The 18,818-nt window shown below is 41.9% G+C and overlaps 1 protein-coding gene across 4 annotated transcripts in view; it reads left to right on the forward strand.

Moving 5' to 3' along the window:
- BANP (BTG3 associated nuclear protein) overlaps positions 1 to 18,818 on the forward strand; it is a 166,929-nt gene that overhangs the window by 62,593 nt on the left and 85,518 nt on the right. For all 4 annotated transcript variants that reach the window (XM_060276033.1, XM_060276034.1, XM_035118178.2 and 1 more), the window contains one exon: positions 4,880 to 5,119. In XM_060276033.1, the coding sequence (XP_060132016.1) occupies positions 4,880 to 5,119 (240 nt within the window). The remainder of the gene's footprint in view (positions 1 to 4,879; positions 5,120 to 18,818) is intronic.

Here is an 18,818-nt window from a genome sequence, read left to right on the forward strand (position 1 = left end):
AACTGAATTCTTCCGCCCAAACTGTTCTATTAAGATTCCTTTTTTGTTTTTAAATGCTTTATGTTTGTTTTCAGATCAAGAGGAACATACAAATTGGTAATGGTTTTAAAGAGGGATTCCTTTCTGTTTGTTTATTTTTAATAACACCTGGAGTAGCAGTGTGTGCAAAGGATGATTATCACTGTGCAGATTAAGCTAGAAAGAGTGAGGTGCTTAGTAGTGGCTGTTCTAAACTTAACATCCTTGAGGGTAGAAAGGGCAGGGTAAAAATAATTTAAATAAAATAAACCAACTCATACTTTTCTTTGGCTAACTTGCTTGCCTCACAATCTAACCTTCATACCTTTTAACTCTGTCCTTCCCACCTACATGCCTTTCTGTCTGCTTAAGTCAAGTTATAGACTTGGAAATTCTAGACTGGCAATCTTCACTGAAAATACCCATTAACTCTTTCAGTTCAGGTTTTGCTGGTCTAAGGTTAAAAGGTAAAGGTAAAGGGACCCCTGACCGTTAGGTCCAGTCGTGAATGACTCTGGGGTTGCGGCGCGAAGCTCGCTTTACTGGCCGAGGGAGCCGGCGTACAGCTTCCAGGTGATGTGTCCAGCATGACTAAGCTGCTTCTGGCAAACCAGAGCAGCGCACTGCTTCCCACCGGAGTGGTACCTATTTATCTACTTGCACTTTGACGTGCTTTCGAACTGCTAGGTTGGCAGGATAGACATACTTAATGATCGTTCCTCTCAAACAATAGTCAATGTTTTCAACTTTCTCATTGATGGCAGTTTATGTTACATTTAAAAAAGGATCTACAATTTTGCCAAGAGATTATTTAATTGTGTGGTGTTACATTTTTAGCATTTTGTTTAAGATTATTTCTGTGTTATGCCTTTCTAGTGCAACTACCAGTTTGACTGCCAGACTTGCACCCATCTTTGGTTATTCAAATAAATAAAAACTGCTTTGACAAATGGAACCAGTTAATTATCTAAATATTTACACAGGCAAGTGTTTAGCTGGTTTTCCCTTTGTTTTAAAGAGTTGATTGATGGCCCTGCAAGTGAGAAAACAGCTCTGGAATTTTCCTTCTAGACCTTGGTGATGTTCATATGTCAGGCAAGTTAAGGGAATGTTTCCTGGTGGATTAAAGCTAGTAGCAAGGACAGGTCAATGATCTCCTTAGGAAAGGAGACTATCCAGAATTGTGGTTTGCTTCCACAGCAACAAATGTTTCTTTGCCTACCCTCATTCCTCCCACCTTTGCAGACATGCGTCACAGCAGGTAGCCAAGAGCGCAGTAAACTTAATGCCTCTTGGAAGGATCGGTTTTGTGAAGCAAATGATTTTCCTCTTTGTGCAGTAGAACAGGGTCAGAAATAAAACATCTGACCCAGGATTTAAATTGAGCAGAACCTGTGTACACGCCTGGGTGTGTGTGGAATAGGCAAGCATTAAAATGATGCTTTATGGGTACTTTCCTGCCTCTTTAACTAAATGCTTTAAAGATAGTAGAGCCTGTGGAATGCCTCATCTATCTTATGCATTTCAAGCATGCCTTGTTTCTTTTGTACATTCTGGGAGCTTGTGTACCCTAAGCCGAGATGATCAAGCAAGGTGTTCCTTTTACAAAAAGGGGAGAAGTCTTCCCTCCTATAATTTGAGCAGCGAGTTCCCATAGAAGTGACTGAAGGCTGGAAAAAAGAAAACCACTTTTATGTCAGGCTGCATTTTAAAACTCTAGGCAATTTCCAGCACTGAAGCCCTGTCTGCTGTCAGGAAAGACTTCATTTCAATTGCAGCTTTTTTGACGTGGGGAAATTAAAGAGTGTGACATGTTCAAGCCAATCTTGTTTTAACTGAGCCAAAGAGAGGCTATTGAAAGTTTCAGGATAAAGTAGCAAAGAAGTACTGGCAGTGATAGTATATTATTGCAGTTATAACTACACTGCAAATGCACACAGGATTTAAACTGGTTTAACTATTATGCTTTCCTCTAGGGAGAAGGTTGGCAAAAGAAACCAGTAGAAGCCACCTCCATCTCTGTGACCAGTCCAAGTGGTCTGGGGATTCCTTGACCGAGCTAGCAGTTTCAGTGCTGGTCATTTCTGGCTTGGGCTGGGGGGGGGGGGAAGCAAAGAACCAGTGGTGTAGATAGCACTCTCCTAGCCTAAAACACCAGTGATCGGTAATGGTTTTTAGAATGGTTTGAAGAACATTAGCAGATGTAACTCTCTTCCCCTGAAATCAGTGGCTGGCTGGTGCAATTTTTTAAATTCTTCACAACAACCCTTCAAGATAGGTTGTTAATATTCCAGTTATCCAGATGGAGAGATGAGATTAAGAGATTTGAACCCAGCACCCCTGTCCCACATACTCTAAACATTGGCTTCCAAAGGTATTTTTTGGGGGGATGCTTTCTTTCTTTATTTTTTTAAAAAAACAATTCCTGCAAAAAAATCTAGTGGAAGACTTCAAAAACTGTTTAGCATTTCATGTTATCATAGTTCACCTGTATTAAACTTGGATCCACTGATAGTTACATCATTGTGCCTTTGATGAGGTGTTGGACAAATGATCCTGAGCATCAGGCCTGCCTCTTGGGCTAGACGTTTATTGCTTTCTTCCTGGCATGCTATCTAACAGAATGCAGGCCATTTAACTCGAGCCAATGGCAGGAAATAAAGATCGTGCTTTTTAGGGGTCATGCATGTGCATTCAGCCTGGAAAAGGCTCCTCCATCTGAACTCTGCATGGCTTAGAGCTTTCAAATAGGATAGGCATGAAAAACAGGAATTTGTGACTTGGTGTTTATGGGGTGGTCTGCCTATGTCCAGCCAGATGAAGGCTGTTTTCCTCCCTGCTCCTGTTTGCCTCCTGGTACTGCCAGCAGCTGATATTTAGAGGAAAACTACCTGTAAGCCGGGATGGGGGGTGGTTCCATTTTAGCTGTCAGGTCTGTTACCTATAGATAGACCTCTCTGCTTCCTTAAATTTATCTGATCCCCATTTAAAGCCATTGGCAGCCCACCATATTCTGTTGGCAGTAAATCACGCAAGATAGTTCTGTAGCTTGAAGAAATACTTCTCTCTGTCCTGAATTTACTACTGCCAGTCAATTTAATTGGGTGACTCTAAATTTTAGAGAGGGAGAAAAGAACTTTGATCCTCTTTCCTCACATCATGCAATACTTTGCAAAAAAATGATCATGTCTCTTAATCATCTCCCCCCACCCTCTGTACAAACTTTAGGGGGAAAGACCCCTAAATACTTCAGCCGTTCATTGCAAGGAGAACCTCCAGTCTCTTGAGGATTTTGAGCAACTTTTTCTCAACATCAATTTATTGCAGTCAACTGCAGTCAAATTTATTAAGTAGGCATTGGACAGTGTGTGGTATGGAGGTGGCAGGAAAAAGAAGAAAGTAATAATAGCAGGAGCTGTAGGACAGGGAGAGAAAATGGTGTCCACAGGGTGCATGCCTTGTGGCTTTTGGTCTTAAGAAGACTGTGTTATGTGGTAGTTATGCCTAGGAGTTTGGCTCTGCCATGGACCTTCATTCTGCACCTTGGTCTTGACAATATAATGTTGGAGTAAAAAGACCAGATTTCCTATGTATACTGCTCCTTTTGCGAAATTGTGACAAACGAAGTAAGCATATTTCTTCAGCTGAGTTACTTATTATTATGTATTAAATATTTTTAATTTATGAGTTAAATATCAGGACAGTGTGCAAAATAAGGCAAAAGTGGTCTTGAAATAAAAACCAAGTTGCTGTGTTTGTAGCTTGAGAAGAAGCCTTCCTCTTCCTCTGCCCCTGCCACTTATAAGTATTATTTGCCGACATAATAAAATACGTTTTTTGCTCCTTTTGATGACCTCAGCCTTCAGATGCGCTTGGGAGATGAACTATGGTGATTCATTTTCAGTGCTGGGGTCTGCCGATTTGGTAAATGACGTGTTTAGGAAATAATGCAGGCTCCCATTCAGTAAGTCTGAAAGAAAATGCAAATCCATTTCCATTTGGGAGCTTTGGTTCCAGTTGAGTGACTTCCTTTAATAAACCCTGCTAGTAATTAATCAAGTAAATTGCCGCTTGCTGCTGCTCATGTGCTGCATTTTCCAAGTTGTTCCCAGCTCCTGCTGAGTCAACAGTCCTGTTCCCACAACTGTTGTGACTCATATCTCTACGTTTGCTGACTAAGATTCCATCAGTTTTTTGTAGACAGCTCTGAGCAGTGAGCGACTTCTGTTTATCTCTAAAGTGGTTTTCAGTAGTTGAGATGTTAGTGTATTGTAGACATGTTGTAAATCATTGAACTGGTTGAAGAATGTTTATAAAATGTCACTTTTCCAAAGAGTTCCAATTTCTAATGTGTTATGCAGAATTCACCAAGTTTACTTCTGTCCCTGTGTGTCTTATTCTCACTGGTGATAATAATAATAAATAATAAAAAGTGGTTCCCTGAGTTAAGGCAATACAGAAAATACTTTTAAAAGTGAAAGTGGAAACGTTTAATCTCCTTGCAGTTGCAAGGAGAGGGAGGGGGAGCATGTAAGCTTGCTGTGGTTCTTTCATGTAGCACAACCTGGGGAACTTGTGCCCCTACATATGTTGTGGGACACAATATTTTTTAATAAATGTTTTAAATATAATTTTACATGGAGTTTTTGTTGTTGTTGCCCAGTTTGGGGATCTACAGTTGTGTGGAAGGGAAGGATACCGTAGAAATGCAAGAAACAAGAATAATAAATATTAATTAGTTTGCACGCTATCATAGCTTCCCAAAATTTCTAGGGTGGGGGGGGGGGAGTGGGAAATACCAAGAGTCTGGCTACTCTCTAAAAATGTAATATAAAATATCCTGTATGTGTTTTTTTAAAAGAGGATTATCCCAGTGGGACGTGGCTGGGAGATGAAATCAACCCTGAGATGCGGGTGCGTTGCCCCATCACGCCAGCGGACATGCTTCACATTAGCACCAACTGCCGCACCGCTGAGAAGATGGCGCTGACGCTGCTTGATTACCTCTTTCACCGGGAAATCCAGGCCATCTCCAACCTTTCAGGGCAGGGGAAGCATGGAAAGAAACAACTAGATCCTCTCATGATTTACGGCATCCGTTGTAAGTATACATTCCCTTAGGAATTTGGAACTCTTGCCATTAGTACATACTTTACAATTTGTTCTTGGACGGTTCAGAGAGACAAATGAAGTTAGATATGTAGCAAATACAGATTAGAATGTTTTCCTATTTCCTTCTGTTTGTGTGTGTAGTGTGTTCGTGTGTGATTATTGTATTGCTCAGTGGGTTCTTTCCAAGTATTTTGTACGGTCCAGGCCTACAGAGGACCTTTGCCAGTAGCCCTGTCATGATGGTGCAGAATGGCTGTTGTCTCCCAGAACCACTCTGACATTTCTGCACCAGTCCCACTGAAATTTGATTGGAAGATGTATCAGACTTGACTGGGAGGAAGTTTGAGAGCAACTCTGTCTTGCGGTGATGTGTGCTATGGGTTAGCAATTGTGTGGCTGATGTCTAGACCAAAGACTTCATCAGTCTGGGCATACATGATATATCAGTTTCCCACCTGCTGCTGTGGAAAGCATCAGAAGTTGGTGGCTATGCAGGGGATTGCTTTGTAATTTCTGAAATCAGTGAATCACATTTAAAGGATTCAGCTGCTTCAGATGATCAGATTCCAGCTCTGCATTTTTGCAGATGTAGGAACCTGGTTTGTTTCCCCTTACCTCCAGGCAGATGTTTTGCTAGCTTATTTTAAAGGCAAGTTCCTCAAGGACCAATTAGGGTTGTAATGCACTCAATGGCTCCCCTGTAGCAGCATCCCAAGTCCTGTTTTGGTTCATGGTGTCACTCTGAATTCATTTTAGCTTGCAGTTAGAGAACATACCCAGGTGTAGCACACATTCCTGATGGAGGAGGTGATTGAAAAAATGAAACCTAGTAGTAATAATAGCTGCATCTCAAAACACAGATGTTGCTCAAGTATTCAGGATAGCCACAGATTGGAAACAGCAGCCAAAGCAGTCAAAGCAGATACATTCTCTGTTTTGAGCTGATCAGAAACAGAGATCCAAACAGGACAAGCATTTAATTCTTGTTTTCCACATGCATCATTTCAAAAGATTGAATGTTGCTCATGTTGAAATGCACAGAACTAGAGCAAATTTCACTGCTGCTCGTAAAACTATATATTCCTCTGCTTAAGGAAAAACTTAAACTGACATACAACTTCAATAAAACCCTCTTAAGAGCTGAAGTCTGTGTTTTCTGTCCAACTAGGAATGAATACTTAGGAGGTGGTTAATCTCTGCTAGTTAGGAAGAATGCAAAGTCAGGTTTGGAAGGTAGGGTTCAGGTTTTTACAGGGGTGCCTGGAATGCCCCCAAGCAATCAAGGGAGAAGGAAGATTAAGGCCTGCAAGGAACAGTCTGTTACCTGATAAGGCAACATAGCAGGGATAATACTAAGTAGGGAGAGGGTGAATTTCAAGAGCACATAGCTCCCACTTCCACCCTGTAATTGTTGTGTGTATTCGTTGGCCCCTTATCCACTGTAGTTCCTCATTCCTTGCTCTTGCATTTTGAGAGGAGAAGTAAAGGTCGCCATGGCTCTTTTCTTATCCTAGGACAGGGTGGGGAATGATAGGAGAAATGATGTGAGTTGCAGTGCAGTCCAGGGACCAGGGAAACCACTAACTAAATTTGCACATCACACCAAACCATGGTTAATGAAGATTTTTTTGTTTTGCTATGATGTCTGAATTGGGAAACAACAGTTTGTAATTGGGCAGCAAACTAGAATAAAAAAGCATGGTTTGAAGTGGACTTGTTATCCATGTATTAACTAATGTTTGGTGTGATGCCTCCATTGACAAACTATAATTTCAGCCATTACAGTGGTACCTCTAGTTACGAACTTAATTCATTCTGGAGGTCCGTTCTTAACCTGAAACTATTCTTAACTAGAGGCGTACTTTCGCTAATGGGGCCTCTTGCTGCTGTTGCGCTGCCGGCACAGGATTTCTGTTCTCATCCTGGGGCAAAATTCTCAACTCGAGGTAACTCTTCCAGGTTAGCAGAGTTTGTAACCTGAAGCATTTGTAACCTGAGGCGTTTGTAACTCGAGTTACCACTGTACTGAGTGCTGATAGAAGGGAAAATGAAAGCAGACAAGTAGCTATAAACTATGGTTTATTGTACATCTAGAAACTCAAAACTATGGTTTGGGTTCTAAATCATGGTTAGCGCAAGCCATGGTTTGGTATGTGGACTCTATACTCTGCTGTTTCCATGAGTTTGCATGCACATTGGGTTTTGGAATGTTGGCTTCCAGCAGAGATCTGGCAACATGTGCTGGAAGATTTTTGGTTACAACTTTTGGTTCAAATACCATTTTCAAGGGCAGTGGGAGATCCACCAGCAACTCTGAAAATACCACTTGAATATTATGGAAGACGAAGCATCCATAATTCCTGGGAACCTCTTTTGTACTGGTCCCCCTCTGGACCTCCTGACCCATAAGGGACATGTTCAAGTTGTATGTGGGTCAGTCTGGTCCTACTTTGCACCTTTCTCTAGAACGGCACTCCCACCATGCTATTTTCAGCTTGGATGCTGAGTGAATGTCGTCACCAAATGCCAGCCACACAGTGTGATTGCCAAAGTCGCCTTTTACTCAAGTCTCTTCTTTCAGCTTGTCAGTGGAAAGATTTTTGTCCCTTTCCTTCTTCTGGGAAAAGAGCCCCCAACCAAATCTGTATTTAATAGAAAATATTTTGAAAAGTATATAGTACTCTGAAGCCACACTTTCCAAACTCAGGGAAATATGCTTATTACATTTTTTTGATATACTGCATAAGCTTTCCCACAAAGCATTTATCTTCTTGAGGTATATGCTTTCATTTGGTTGCTTGCTATAATGGCAGTGGAGGTTGCAGAGAGAAACTTTGGGGCAATTAATCGATGTCTGTATGATTCAGGCAAACAGTATGGTTTTAGTAACTCGTTACATCAATGCTACTAAAATAAGGGGATTTGGGGATGGGGGTGAAATATGATAGGCAGCAGTTAGGAGTATATGTGTAATTGAAAATACAGGCTTTGATATTTTGATATTTGACAAGAACCACTGCAAATTTGTGCCTTTAAAAATGTCCAGCCTCAATGTTTAAAGAAAATGATACATTGTCTATGCAACTTGGGGTTGGAGTATCTTAAGGACCACCTGCTCCCAAGTGTAGCTAAGCATCCTCTAAGGCCTGCGCTAGTAGCTCTTTACCAGGTGCTGGGCTGCCTTTGTGGCAGCACCCGCAATAGAGGCATGGTCTTTCCAGGAATGCTCACCCAGTGCTGACTTTTTATTAGCTTTGAGGCATCAGGTGAAGATAATTTTATTATCCTGACAGTTTAGTATATACTACTTTAATGTTCTCCTTCTTGTTTTATTGCTATTTACAGCTTTTTCTGACTCCTGATTATTTTTGGTTGATGATTTTTATTGCTTCCCTTTGGTGTATGTTACATATTTTAGTACTGAAAGGTGGGATATAAATGTTTTAAATTAAAATAAATAATGCTTAGATAAGTATTCCATATGCTAGTTAGGAAAGTTGAGGTTGATAAGGAATTGTTGTTGCTTCTGATACAAATAATGCTGAGATTTTAAATTATCTCCTTGGTAATATAGAGAATGACAGTTCACATTTTTATTGATGGGCTGTGGCAAAATGCCGCATCTTCCTCTGGACATAAAATGTCACTCCTATTGTACATGGCATACATATTTCAGAGGTCTTTAAAACAAAAAGGGAAAGGGTGGGGGAGTTTGTGGAGGATCCTGAAATTACCAGTTGCAAGTTTTACCAAATTCTGAGTAGTTATCTCATAGTGTTGCAGATTTGCCTTTTTCAGCAATATAATGAAGGAGTAGAAAAGGGTATATTAAAGGAGAGGTTGGGGTGTTATGGGGAGCATGACTTGAGGCACCAAGAGCATGATAACCATGCTTGGCACCCACCCCAGGGGACATTTACAAAAAGTTAAACTCCTTTGGCAAAGGTGCTGAAAAATTCCAGAAGTGGACACCAGAAGCACAGAACAGCTATTGTCAGCACACCAGGGAAAAAAATAGCAAATTTCAAAATGCATCTTTATAAAATTATTATTATTAATAATAATCTGTATAATGTCAAACAGAGTGTAACAGCCTGGCCCTCTATATTGAACCTGTTATCGGCTTAATTCATCTGCTATTGGGTGTGTTTCATCTGGAACCCATCAGTGTTTAAAGTAGCCCAGACAGACTGCTGCAACCTAAAACTCAGATTACGCAACCCTATCAAAATAGAACAAGGAAAATAAGCTTCTACATTCTTCCTGTTAAATCAGAATGAACTTCATCTAAGGGTGTATGCAGGTACTATAGAACTATTCCTTATAATGTTGATCTTCAGGATAGCATCAGGATAGCATCAGGATAGCATAAAAAAGAAGAGGGAAAATCTTCGAGGATCGAACTGTAAAGCTTCGAACTGTATGGTATAAAGCTGACAATAGAAAAGATAAGGCTTTCACAGATAGGCAAGCTGTCCTAGAGATATGAAAACAATGTCAAGTGGATTGGGAGTGAGTATTCCTCAGAAGCGGTGTGAGCTGCTCCTGTGTGATGAAGTACCCTACTCCTTTTCTGCTAAGTCGCAGACCACCCAAATGGATTTAATGGGGAACACATTTGAATCCTGTTTGATTTTTGATAGAATATTCACTTCAGTGTTCTCTCCCATCTTGTGAAATTGTCCATCTGTTTATTTGCCCACTGTCCAGGCTACTTGCATACATTGTAATATAAGAAGCCAGTCAGTCGAAACTTAGATAGCAAATATATGGTGAGTTGTATACTTCATTGTTTTGTTGGAAGCCACCCAGAATGGCTGGGGTAATCTAGTCAGATGGATGGCATATCATAATCATCATCATCTTCATCATCATCATCATCATTTCACCCAAAACAGGGGCTTTTAGGTCAGAGTCCCTTGAATGCACCACAGTTTCAGTTAGATTCATTTCCAATTACCCAAGTATCAGCCTCATTTTTTGCTCTGCACTTGATAGTAGTTTCTATTAAGTCCTAAAATTTGTTGCATGTTCTGCTCAACCAAAGTTCTATTAATAAAAATCTATTTGTACACATGCTGTAACTCATAATGTTCATATTTCTGCTATTAACCTGGGGAGTTGTTTCTACTCCCTTGCTTTCCACTAAGCATCCCTGGGCCAGGTGTTAAATCTGGAAACTGATGAGGCTCAACCACAACAGCCTCTGCTTGATGAACTGTAATAAGAAGCCAAGCTGAGCCAGAGGAAATGGGCGTGCCTGCCATTTCTGAGCCTTACCACTAATAAAACTGCACGGAACACTTGGATTCCATCTGCAGAACCAAAAATGAAAGCTGTTCTCATGTTGAACTTGCTATCTTGTTTTACTCAAATGCTCGTTAAGTATCCTTAACCAACTTGTTGAACAAATCTTTATATTGCTTACACCAGATGAGCTGTTGAAGGTCACTTCCTGTCCCTGCCCAACTTTCTTTAAAGAACAGGAGTGTATGAAATTATACCTGAGTGCCCAGAAACATGAATGCTGAAAACATACTTAAAATTAATAGTGATTTTTTTCATTGACATTCTAAATCTAGCAAGAGTGGGTTAGCTTCAGCAAGGTTTGCTGGATCTGTGTGGAACCATTTCTAATATTGCAGACTTAATAAATAATACATTTTCTCTACAATTCTCTATACATATTCTGAGGGATCTACAATTTTGCTTACCATGGTGAGTGCTCCACCACCTTTTTGCAAGCTTGCCATGCCCTATGTTTACTCCCATCTTTGGGGTTTGGAAGGGGGCAGGGGCAGAGATTTCTCTATTATGAAGTTGGCTGTGTTTTAGAGGCACTGGCTGGAACTGTGGGGACATTCCTACCCCTTCCTGGAAACCTGGGGTTTATATTGGCACCAACTTCCCTGGTACTTGGAGGTCTGAGGTGGAGAGGGAGCTGGGACTTGTTTTTTGCATCTCCACACAGCACAATTCCAGGAACAAAACAGTGCCACAACTCACAGCTCTAAGCTTCGGGTTAGCAATGGTAGCAAGAAAGTGTCACTGTTTCTTTGCTGCATTTTTGGACAAGGTTTTCTCCTCGTGTATGAAGGTCAAGGTCTAGGTGACCACAGATTGCTGTTGGCCACTAAGATCAGCCAAAATTTGTGAACTCTGCTTTTCTTGCACTTAATTCTTTCAAATATGCAATGTCATAATGAGGCATAAAACAGCCCAAGTGTTTTGTGAATAGCATCTTTGGTGTGTTCAGAAGAGGAAGTCTCCAAGTTTTGCAGGAGTCAGCTGGTCCATATGTCCAGAACTGAAGCATCCAAACTCCCGCCTCCAACATCTGTACAGCCAACTGCCCTGAAGTAGGAGCCTGGATTGCTGCTGTGGTGCTTCTCTGCAAACACTTTCTCCTCTTTTTTGAAGCTGCCAGAACCTGGCTTCAATTTCAAACAGCTCTTTGTAAATCAGTTCAGTCCTGCCATATGGAGGGAGGCAGTCACACATTTCAAGGCGAGGGGAAAAGATAGATGCAAATGATGAAGGCTGCAGCCCTCTGCATGCCAAAACCCCTTGGAATCAAGTGGGATTTGCTTTTGAGTGAACGTGCTCAGGATCGCGCTGCATGTTCTCTCCAACTGTAGTTCTGAAGGAAACCATATGGACTGGCATCTTGATATAAACTCATTAAACGTTGCTGTCTGGCATCTTCCCATTTTGCCCCCCTGTTCTTGCATCCATATGGTGTCACTGGCTAGTTGCAGTTTGAAACAAGTGGAGCAATATAAGGAAATGAATAACTGGTAGTGGTGCATTGTACCCTTGCCTCCCCCAGCACATTTACCACAGGCTGTCCATCATTCAAGAATGCAAAATAAATGAATTTAACTCTCTAGTTATTTCCTACTAGCAGTCTTCTTGGTTGTTGGTCACAAACAGAATATTGTTGCACTACATCATGCAGAATATTATAGCAAGAAGCCACTTAGTTCCTAGAAAAACAAGAAATGGAAAGAAGTGGTCTTAAACATGTTTTTTTTTTAAAGGAAGGGTCCATTTAACCATCACAGCTAAGAGCCATGAATAGACCATTCAACTTCCATGAAATTGTCTAAATGTGGCACTCGGATAAATTAAGTGTATGCTATATACAGCATTTTGTGTGTCCTTTCAGTAAGCTTCATTGGATGACCCTGAGTTCTAGTATTTTAAGAGAGGAAGAAAAACTCTTACCCAACTCCTATTCATTTCAGTGATCCTTGTGCTGGAGATCTTCTTAAGGGATTGAGCCCCATTAATACAGAACCTGACCAAAATCTAGGAAGCCATAACAGCATTGTTATGCTTGCCTGGATCTGTTCATCACCCTCTCATATCTCTGCAGTTCTGTGAAAACTGCTTTGATGGTAAAGCACCTACAGCATGTGGATGTGTTCAGAGGGGTGTCTGTGTAATTTTGAGTCTCTTATTAGTGGCTTATTAGCCCATCTTTTTTTTTACTGTTTGCACAACCTTTTCTCTGCATTTGCTGGGATTCTCATCCCTTCTCAATCTTCCCAGTGATGTATGCTGTGCATCTTTTTTTTTAAAATGGTGCTGTTTGCTAACATACAGTACAACAGTATGTTCCTTTCAAGCTTTGGAAACCTACTATTTTTTCAGTTGTTTTTGCTATATTCAAAACTTTATCCAGCCACTGACTCTCTGCCTTTTAATTTACAATGAATGCTCGTACTGCCAAGTGGTGAAATGTCCTTGGCAGTGTAGGCATAGTGATATCTTAAAAGACACTATGCGGTTGATCATTGGTTCAGAACTGTAGCTATTTCTTCCCTTGGAGAGGCAGGAGCATATGATTTATAGCAAGTAGTGCTAGGTCCTTCATAGACTTTGTGATCCTCCTGCTTCTTCCTGTCTTGCCTTCTGTTGCAGCAGAAGGACAGGGACTGAGATATTGTGTACCTGACAGGATGGGGCTCTTCTTATTGCAATTCTTACCTTCCTCTGTGGATGAAAAAGCAGGTGGGAAAAGAGTGGTGGATGAATTTCTTTGCATCCTGGTTTGTGCCAGATCATTATGGCTGCAGCATCTGGCATGTGATTTTTCTCTTATAGGATTTAGAAGTCAGAAGGCATCCCTGGAATCACTTAATCCCTGTTGTCATTGGGAGAGGAAAAACAGTCTCGCCGCTGAATGCGAGCTGTTGCCTTGCGTGAGAATTAATGTACAGCTCATCTGGAAAATGCATTACGTGATTCAAGGAAAGTGATGAGTTCATGAACACTCGTAAATTGAATTCCAGAAAGTTGCATTGCCCATTCTTTTCAGACACATACTCTTTGTCGCCCTGGAAGAGTTAAACCATCAAGAGTTGGAGCTGCTGGTACCATTGTTGGCAAAATGTAAATAATTTTACGTATCCATTGGTTTTCTGTCACGCCAGGGCTTTCCAAGGCCGCAAGCTCATTTGGACGGGGAAAAATTTGTGTTGTTGATTCCTAAGTTAGTTTTTCTTGGCGGCACATAGGGTGGCTTTTGCCATCCAGCTGGAATTCTGTGATGCTGTGGAAAAGAGCTTATGTAACAGGATGTCTCAAGAAGGCTTTTGCATTTTAAAGAGATATATTTATGGGGGTGGGGGGAGTGAGAGCACACACAAATTAGTGGGGGGTGGAAATATCTTCCTCAGTTTTTTCCATCTACAAATTCTGAGATGTCAAAATTGAATCACGTTTCATTTAAAAATATAAACATTGTTTACTAATTTATTGCTACAGACTGGGAAGTCATAGACTTAACAATGTGCAAGTTGCTGACACATTAGTGATAGGTTTGTTGAGGTACTTGTTTTGTTTTGAAAAGGTGTTTTATCTTAGTTGAGAATACCATAGAGTGCAACTAGATGAGACAGCGAGAAATACATGGTAGGATCTCCTGCAATTTTTTTCCAAAAGAAAATCAAGCTGTGGGAGACAGATTTGATAGGGAATGATAAACACACACAAACACGGCACAAGAAATTTTGGCACCTGAGGTGCATCCCCACCCCACCAGGGAAGAAGGGGTGAAGATCTACATCAGAAATGGGGTGGTGGTGGAGAGATCAAATTAATCTTACTCAATAGCTGAAGTGGAAATCAAAGGGCATTCGGGGGCAGGGGCTGCTTTGAGCCCTAAATGGCCTCGGTCCAGTATACCTGAAGGAGCGTCTCCACACCCATCGTTCTGCTCAGACACTGAGATCCAGCGCCAAGGGCCTTCTGGCGGTTCCCTCGCTGCAAGAAGCCAAGTTACAGGGAACCAGGCAGAGGGCCTTCTCGGTAGTGGCACCCACCCTGTGGAATGCCCTCCCACCAGAGGTCAAAGAGAACAACAATTACCAGATCTTTAGAAGGCATCTCAAGGCAGACCTGTTTAGGGAAGCTTTTAATGTTTGATGGATTTCTGTATTTTAATATTTTGTTGGAAGCCACCCAGAGTGGCTGGGGGAACCCAGCCCGATGGGCGGGGTATAAATAATAAATGATGATGATGATGATGATGATGATGAATCACATTGGATGGGTGCAGTGCCCATTAGACCCCAGAAGGCAGCCCCCACCATTTTTTTCTTAGGGATGGGAGGAGAGCAGTAGTGCCTCCTACTTGCCAAGAGGCTGTTCTGGAGGCGGCATTTGGGTGGGGGCTGCTGAGGAGGAGGCAGATCTGACCTCCAAGGAGGATGCTGCAGCCGTCGCTCCCACCATGGCTGCAGCAGCAGCAGTGGGCAATGCATTCCTTAGAGGCCAGATCTGCTGCCCCTGTGGATACTACTGCCTGAGATGATGACCCCACCTTGCCTCATGGGTGGGCCGGCCCTGCGCGCAAACACAACATTACTGGTTATCCTATGACTATCAGTTAGTTTGGCTGTTTCACCTTTATGTGCAACCACATGTTCCATTTGAGAAGGGGTGAAAAGCAAAGTTCACTCTGCAAGTGTCTGTGCACAGATTGTCTTTAAAAGTGCCAGCTTCAGGTTCAAACAAAGTAAATAAGTTTTGCTAGTTTCATATTTCACTTTAGGCTTTGTCCGTATTCATCCAGTTGCACTTAGGGATGGGAATGCACACTGATATGTACATTCCATTGAAAGTAATGCAGTGTATTCACACAGCTGTGTATTCACATACAGTCTGTGGTTTTTCTCCCTCTCTGCTTAGCTTGCACAAGAGTTTGCACACACATATTCCGATGATTACTTCCCCCCAGAAAGGAAATTTGGGTAGAATTGGACAGAAGGAGGGTTTGGATTAATTACCCATATCCATAGAACCACCAAGTGCCCCTTGTCAGTGAAGAGCAGCGTAGCTTTGGTCAGGTTGGGTACATAATAAAAGTTATATAAGTGCTTGAGAACACTTTCATCCTTCAGAATGATGGGTGGAAACAGGATTCCTCAGATAATTTACGAGCTTTCCCTCCCACCTGCCACCTAAATCCCATTTTGAAACTGCCAAACATAATATTCATTGGTTGTTGAAGGTTTTCCTTTTCTGTCTTCTGCTATTGGACATTCCTTCTGTTCACCTTGGTTCAGTGATCCTATATGCATCTGGAATCTCTCTCTGGTTTTGCTGAAACTTCTGGTTCTTTCTCTTTGCCCTTATACTTGGGCTGATGCTACACTTCTTCCCAAAATTTGTACACAAGTCTGCAAGACCACCAAATGTGGCCAATATGTGCCTTCAAATACTTAAGCACATACCAAGAAATCCCTGGTGGAGCTTACCTTTGAGTCGACATCCTTCTGATTAAGATTGTACTGTTATGTTCTCTATCATATTCCACTATGACTCGGGGGGGGGGATTACACAGGTATTGTAATCCATTTTGACACAATGCCCACTGCTTTGAACTTATGGCATCATGTAGAAGAAGCATTGCTGTGAATGTCAAATAATTGCATGAACCTGCTTTTAGACAGCAGATGAGAAGGTCCCTCCCTAGTCTTGATAAAGTCAACAATGTCATGAGGCATAGGTTCATGAGTTTTAGATGGCTATGTTGTTCAGATTCCTTGAAAGAAAATTATGTGCACGCGCACACACCCCACACACCAGTTTTGGTATAAACTAGGCAACAAATACTTGCAATGCACTAACAATTACTCTCTTCAAAATGATTTCAATATGAGAGTGATGCATGACCAGCACGGAAGAATTGAAGCCTCCAGGCAAAGGACCAGCATCAGCCGTGTTTATGCCTCTCTTTGTTTTTTATTATTACTATCTACTGCTCTCTGAATTCTATTGTCAAATGTTATTACTTTAATATAAGAATTTGTTTTTGCCTTCTATGTTCCTTCTTACCGTAATTTTCTGTGTAACAGCTGTTGAGCCTGACCAACTGCTGCTTCTGGAAGGATTCTGAGTGTAAAAACACACACACGAGAAAGGCCCTGCAGGATCAGGCCAATGGCACATCTAGTCCAGCATCCTGTTCTCACAGTGGCCAACCAGATGCCTGTGGGAAACGCTCAAGCAGAACCTGAGTGCAATAGCACTCTCCCCTCCTGTGGTTCCCAGCAAGTGGTCTTCAGAAGCATTACTGCCTCCAACTGTGGAGGACAGAGCATGGCCATTGTGGCTAGTAGCCGCTGATAGCCTTATCCTCCACAAATTTGTCCAATCCTCCCATAAAGCCATTTGAGTTGGTGACCATCACTGCCTCCTTTATGTTATCCACCCCGAATCTTCCAATATTCAGCTTCATTGGATATCTATGAGTTACCTACCTCTATCTACTTTCTCCATGTCATGCATAATGTTAGAAACTTCTATCACTTGCCTTATTGCAGAATAGCATTAATAGGTACTATTGTTGTATTGTTCAAGGGAGCATTTTAATTGATTGATTGATTGATTGTTACGGTTCTTGACCAGCACAGGGAGCATTTTATATTTCATTCACATGGACAGTATGCTCAATGTGGGCATGAGGCCTGGATCTGTCAGCATTTTCTAACCTTTGGAAAGGGTTACCAAAGTGCTATGTAGGAATATTATGCCAGATCAGAATAGTCATCTCTCTGGTCCATTATTGTTTACTCTGACTGGCAGCAGTGGGGCTCAGAGAGAGAGAGAGAGATTCCTCCCATTGCCTGCTGCCTAATCCTTCCAACTGAAGTCTTGCTGGGCTTTGAACCAGAGACCTTCTGCTGATCCCTGATGCTGGCCTTGCCATCTGCGTATAAAGGATATGCTCTACTGAGCATATGCAGTCCTTTCCTGAAGGGAGGAAGCTCACCACTCTCCCTGTTGCCCTGAGAGTCTCATTCCAACCTCTTCTGATGTCTAAATCTGCAGCAGAAACTGCATCCCGGTAGTTCTCTGGCAGAAAGAAATACAGAAGTATATTTTAAAATATGCTTTGCATTCCCTATGTATGGTTTGATGGTGGAATCCTATTCTCGGCCCCTCAGTTCCTGGTGTGATCCTGGCCATTCCAATGTGTAGCTCTGCCACATGTAGCTGAGATATGCCCTGCTGTAATTTCTAGCAAAAAAATGGCCCGCTTGTTGTGGGTACTGTGACATGATGCTTTAATTAAAATAGCAAGATGGGTTTTAACTGGGAACTTCTGAAATGCTGACTGTGTCTAATGCATTAGTTTTCCATTTATTTATTTTTGATGGTACTCTCTTGGAAGCCATGGGTTCCTTCCACATTTGCTGTGGTCACTCTCTTTTCAGACTTAGCTCCACCAGGGCTTACAATAGTTTAAACAAAGGCTGACTGTAGTCATAGCTGAGGCAAGCACTGCCTAGTGTTGCTGTTCCTTCCTCCTTCCTCTCAGTTGCTAAGGCCCCCTCAGCTGGTATCAGGATGTAAGACCTGCTTTTGAAAACAAGGAGCACTTCCTTGCATTTATCAGTTCTGCAACTGTTGCCTAGTGAGGGCAATCTATTTCTCTTTATACTGGGCTAGGATGGGATGGGTGACCAGTTTCCAGGGACATGGAGAGAATCCTTTCTTCTGCCATGTGGAGGCAGCTGCAGTGGAGGAAATGTCATGTGTGCCACAAGTGGTAGCTGCTTTATGTGCACCAGGTAAACTGCGGGAGTATTTTGTGTGGGGCAGTGTTTGGGTACAGGGCCTTGCAAAGCTGTCAGAAGCTCCCTCATCCTCAGTCTGGCCCATCTAGCCCATGCTCTGATTTGCATTTTCTCTCCAGGGTCTCCTTTAACTGGACTAGAGCCTGGGACATTATATATGCAAAACAAATGTTCTGTCACTGAGCTATGAAGTTGCCCAGAAGAGTTGTGAAATTTCCTTCCCTGGAAATTTTGAAAAAGAGACAGTGTGTGCAGTTCTGACAGGCCTGGTGCTCGTCTAAGGCATCCTGCTGTTGAGGGAAACTGGCTGTAGGCATCATCATGCTTAAACTGGTTTATCAAACATTCCAGAGAACTGTAGTTTAGTGAGGGATACTTGGCATTTCGTACATAGAATTCTCAGTACCCTAACCAAACTGCATTTCCCATAATTCTTTGGAAGAAGATTCTAAACTTATAAAACATAAGTTTGTTTTCATATGAGCTCTGAGTGCCTTTGTGCTGGGTATGCAGGTATGATCCATATATGTACAAAATGGAAGTGGCAGAAGTTGGCTTAGGTAGCCATCACATGCTTCTAAATCTACTGCCCATTAA

This window comes from Zootoca vivipara, chromosome 6 (genome assembly GCF_963506605.1).
Source record: "Zootoca vivipara chromosome 6, rZooViv1.1, whole genome shotgun sequence".
NCBI lineage: Eukaryota > Metazoa > Chordata > Lepidosauria > Squamata > Lacertidae > Zootoca > Zootoca vivipara.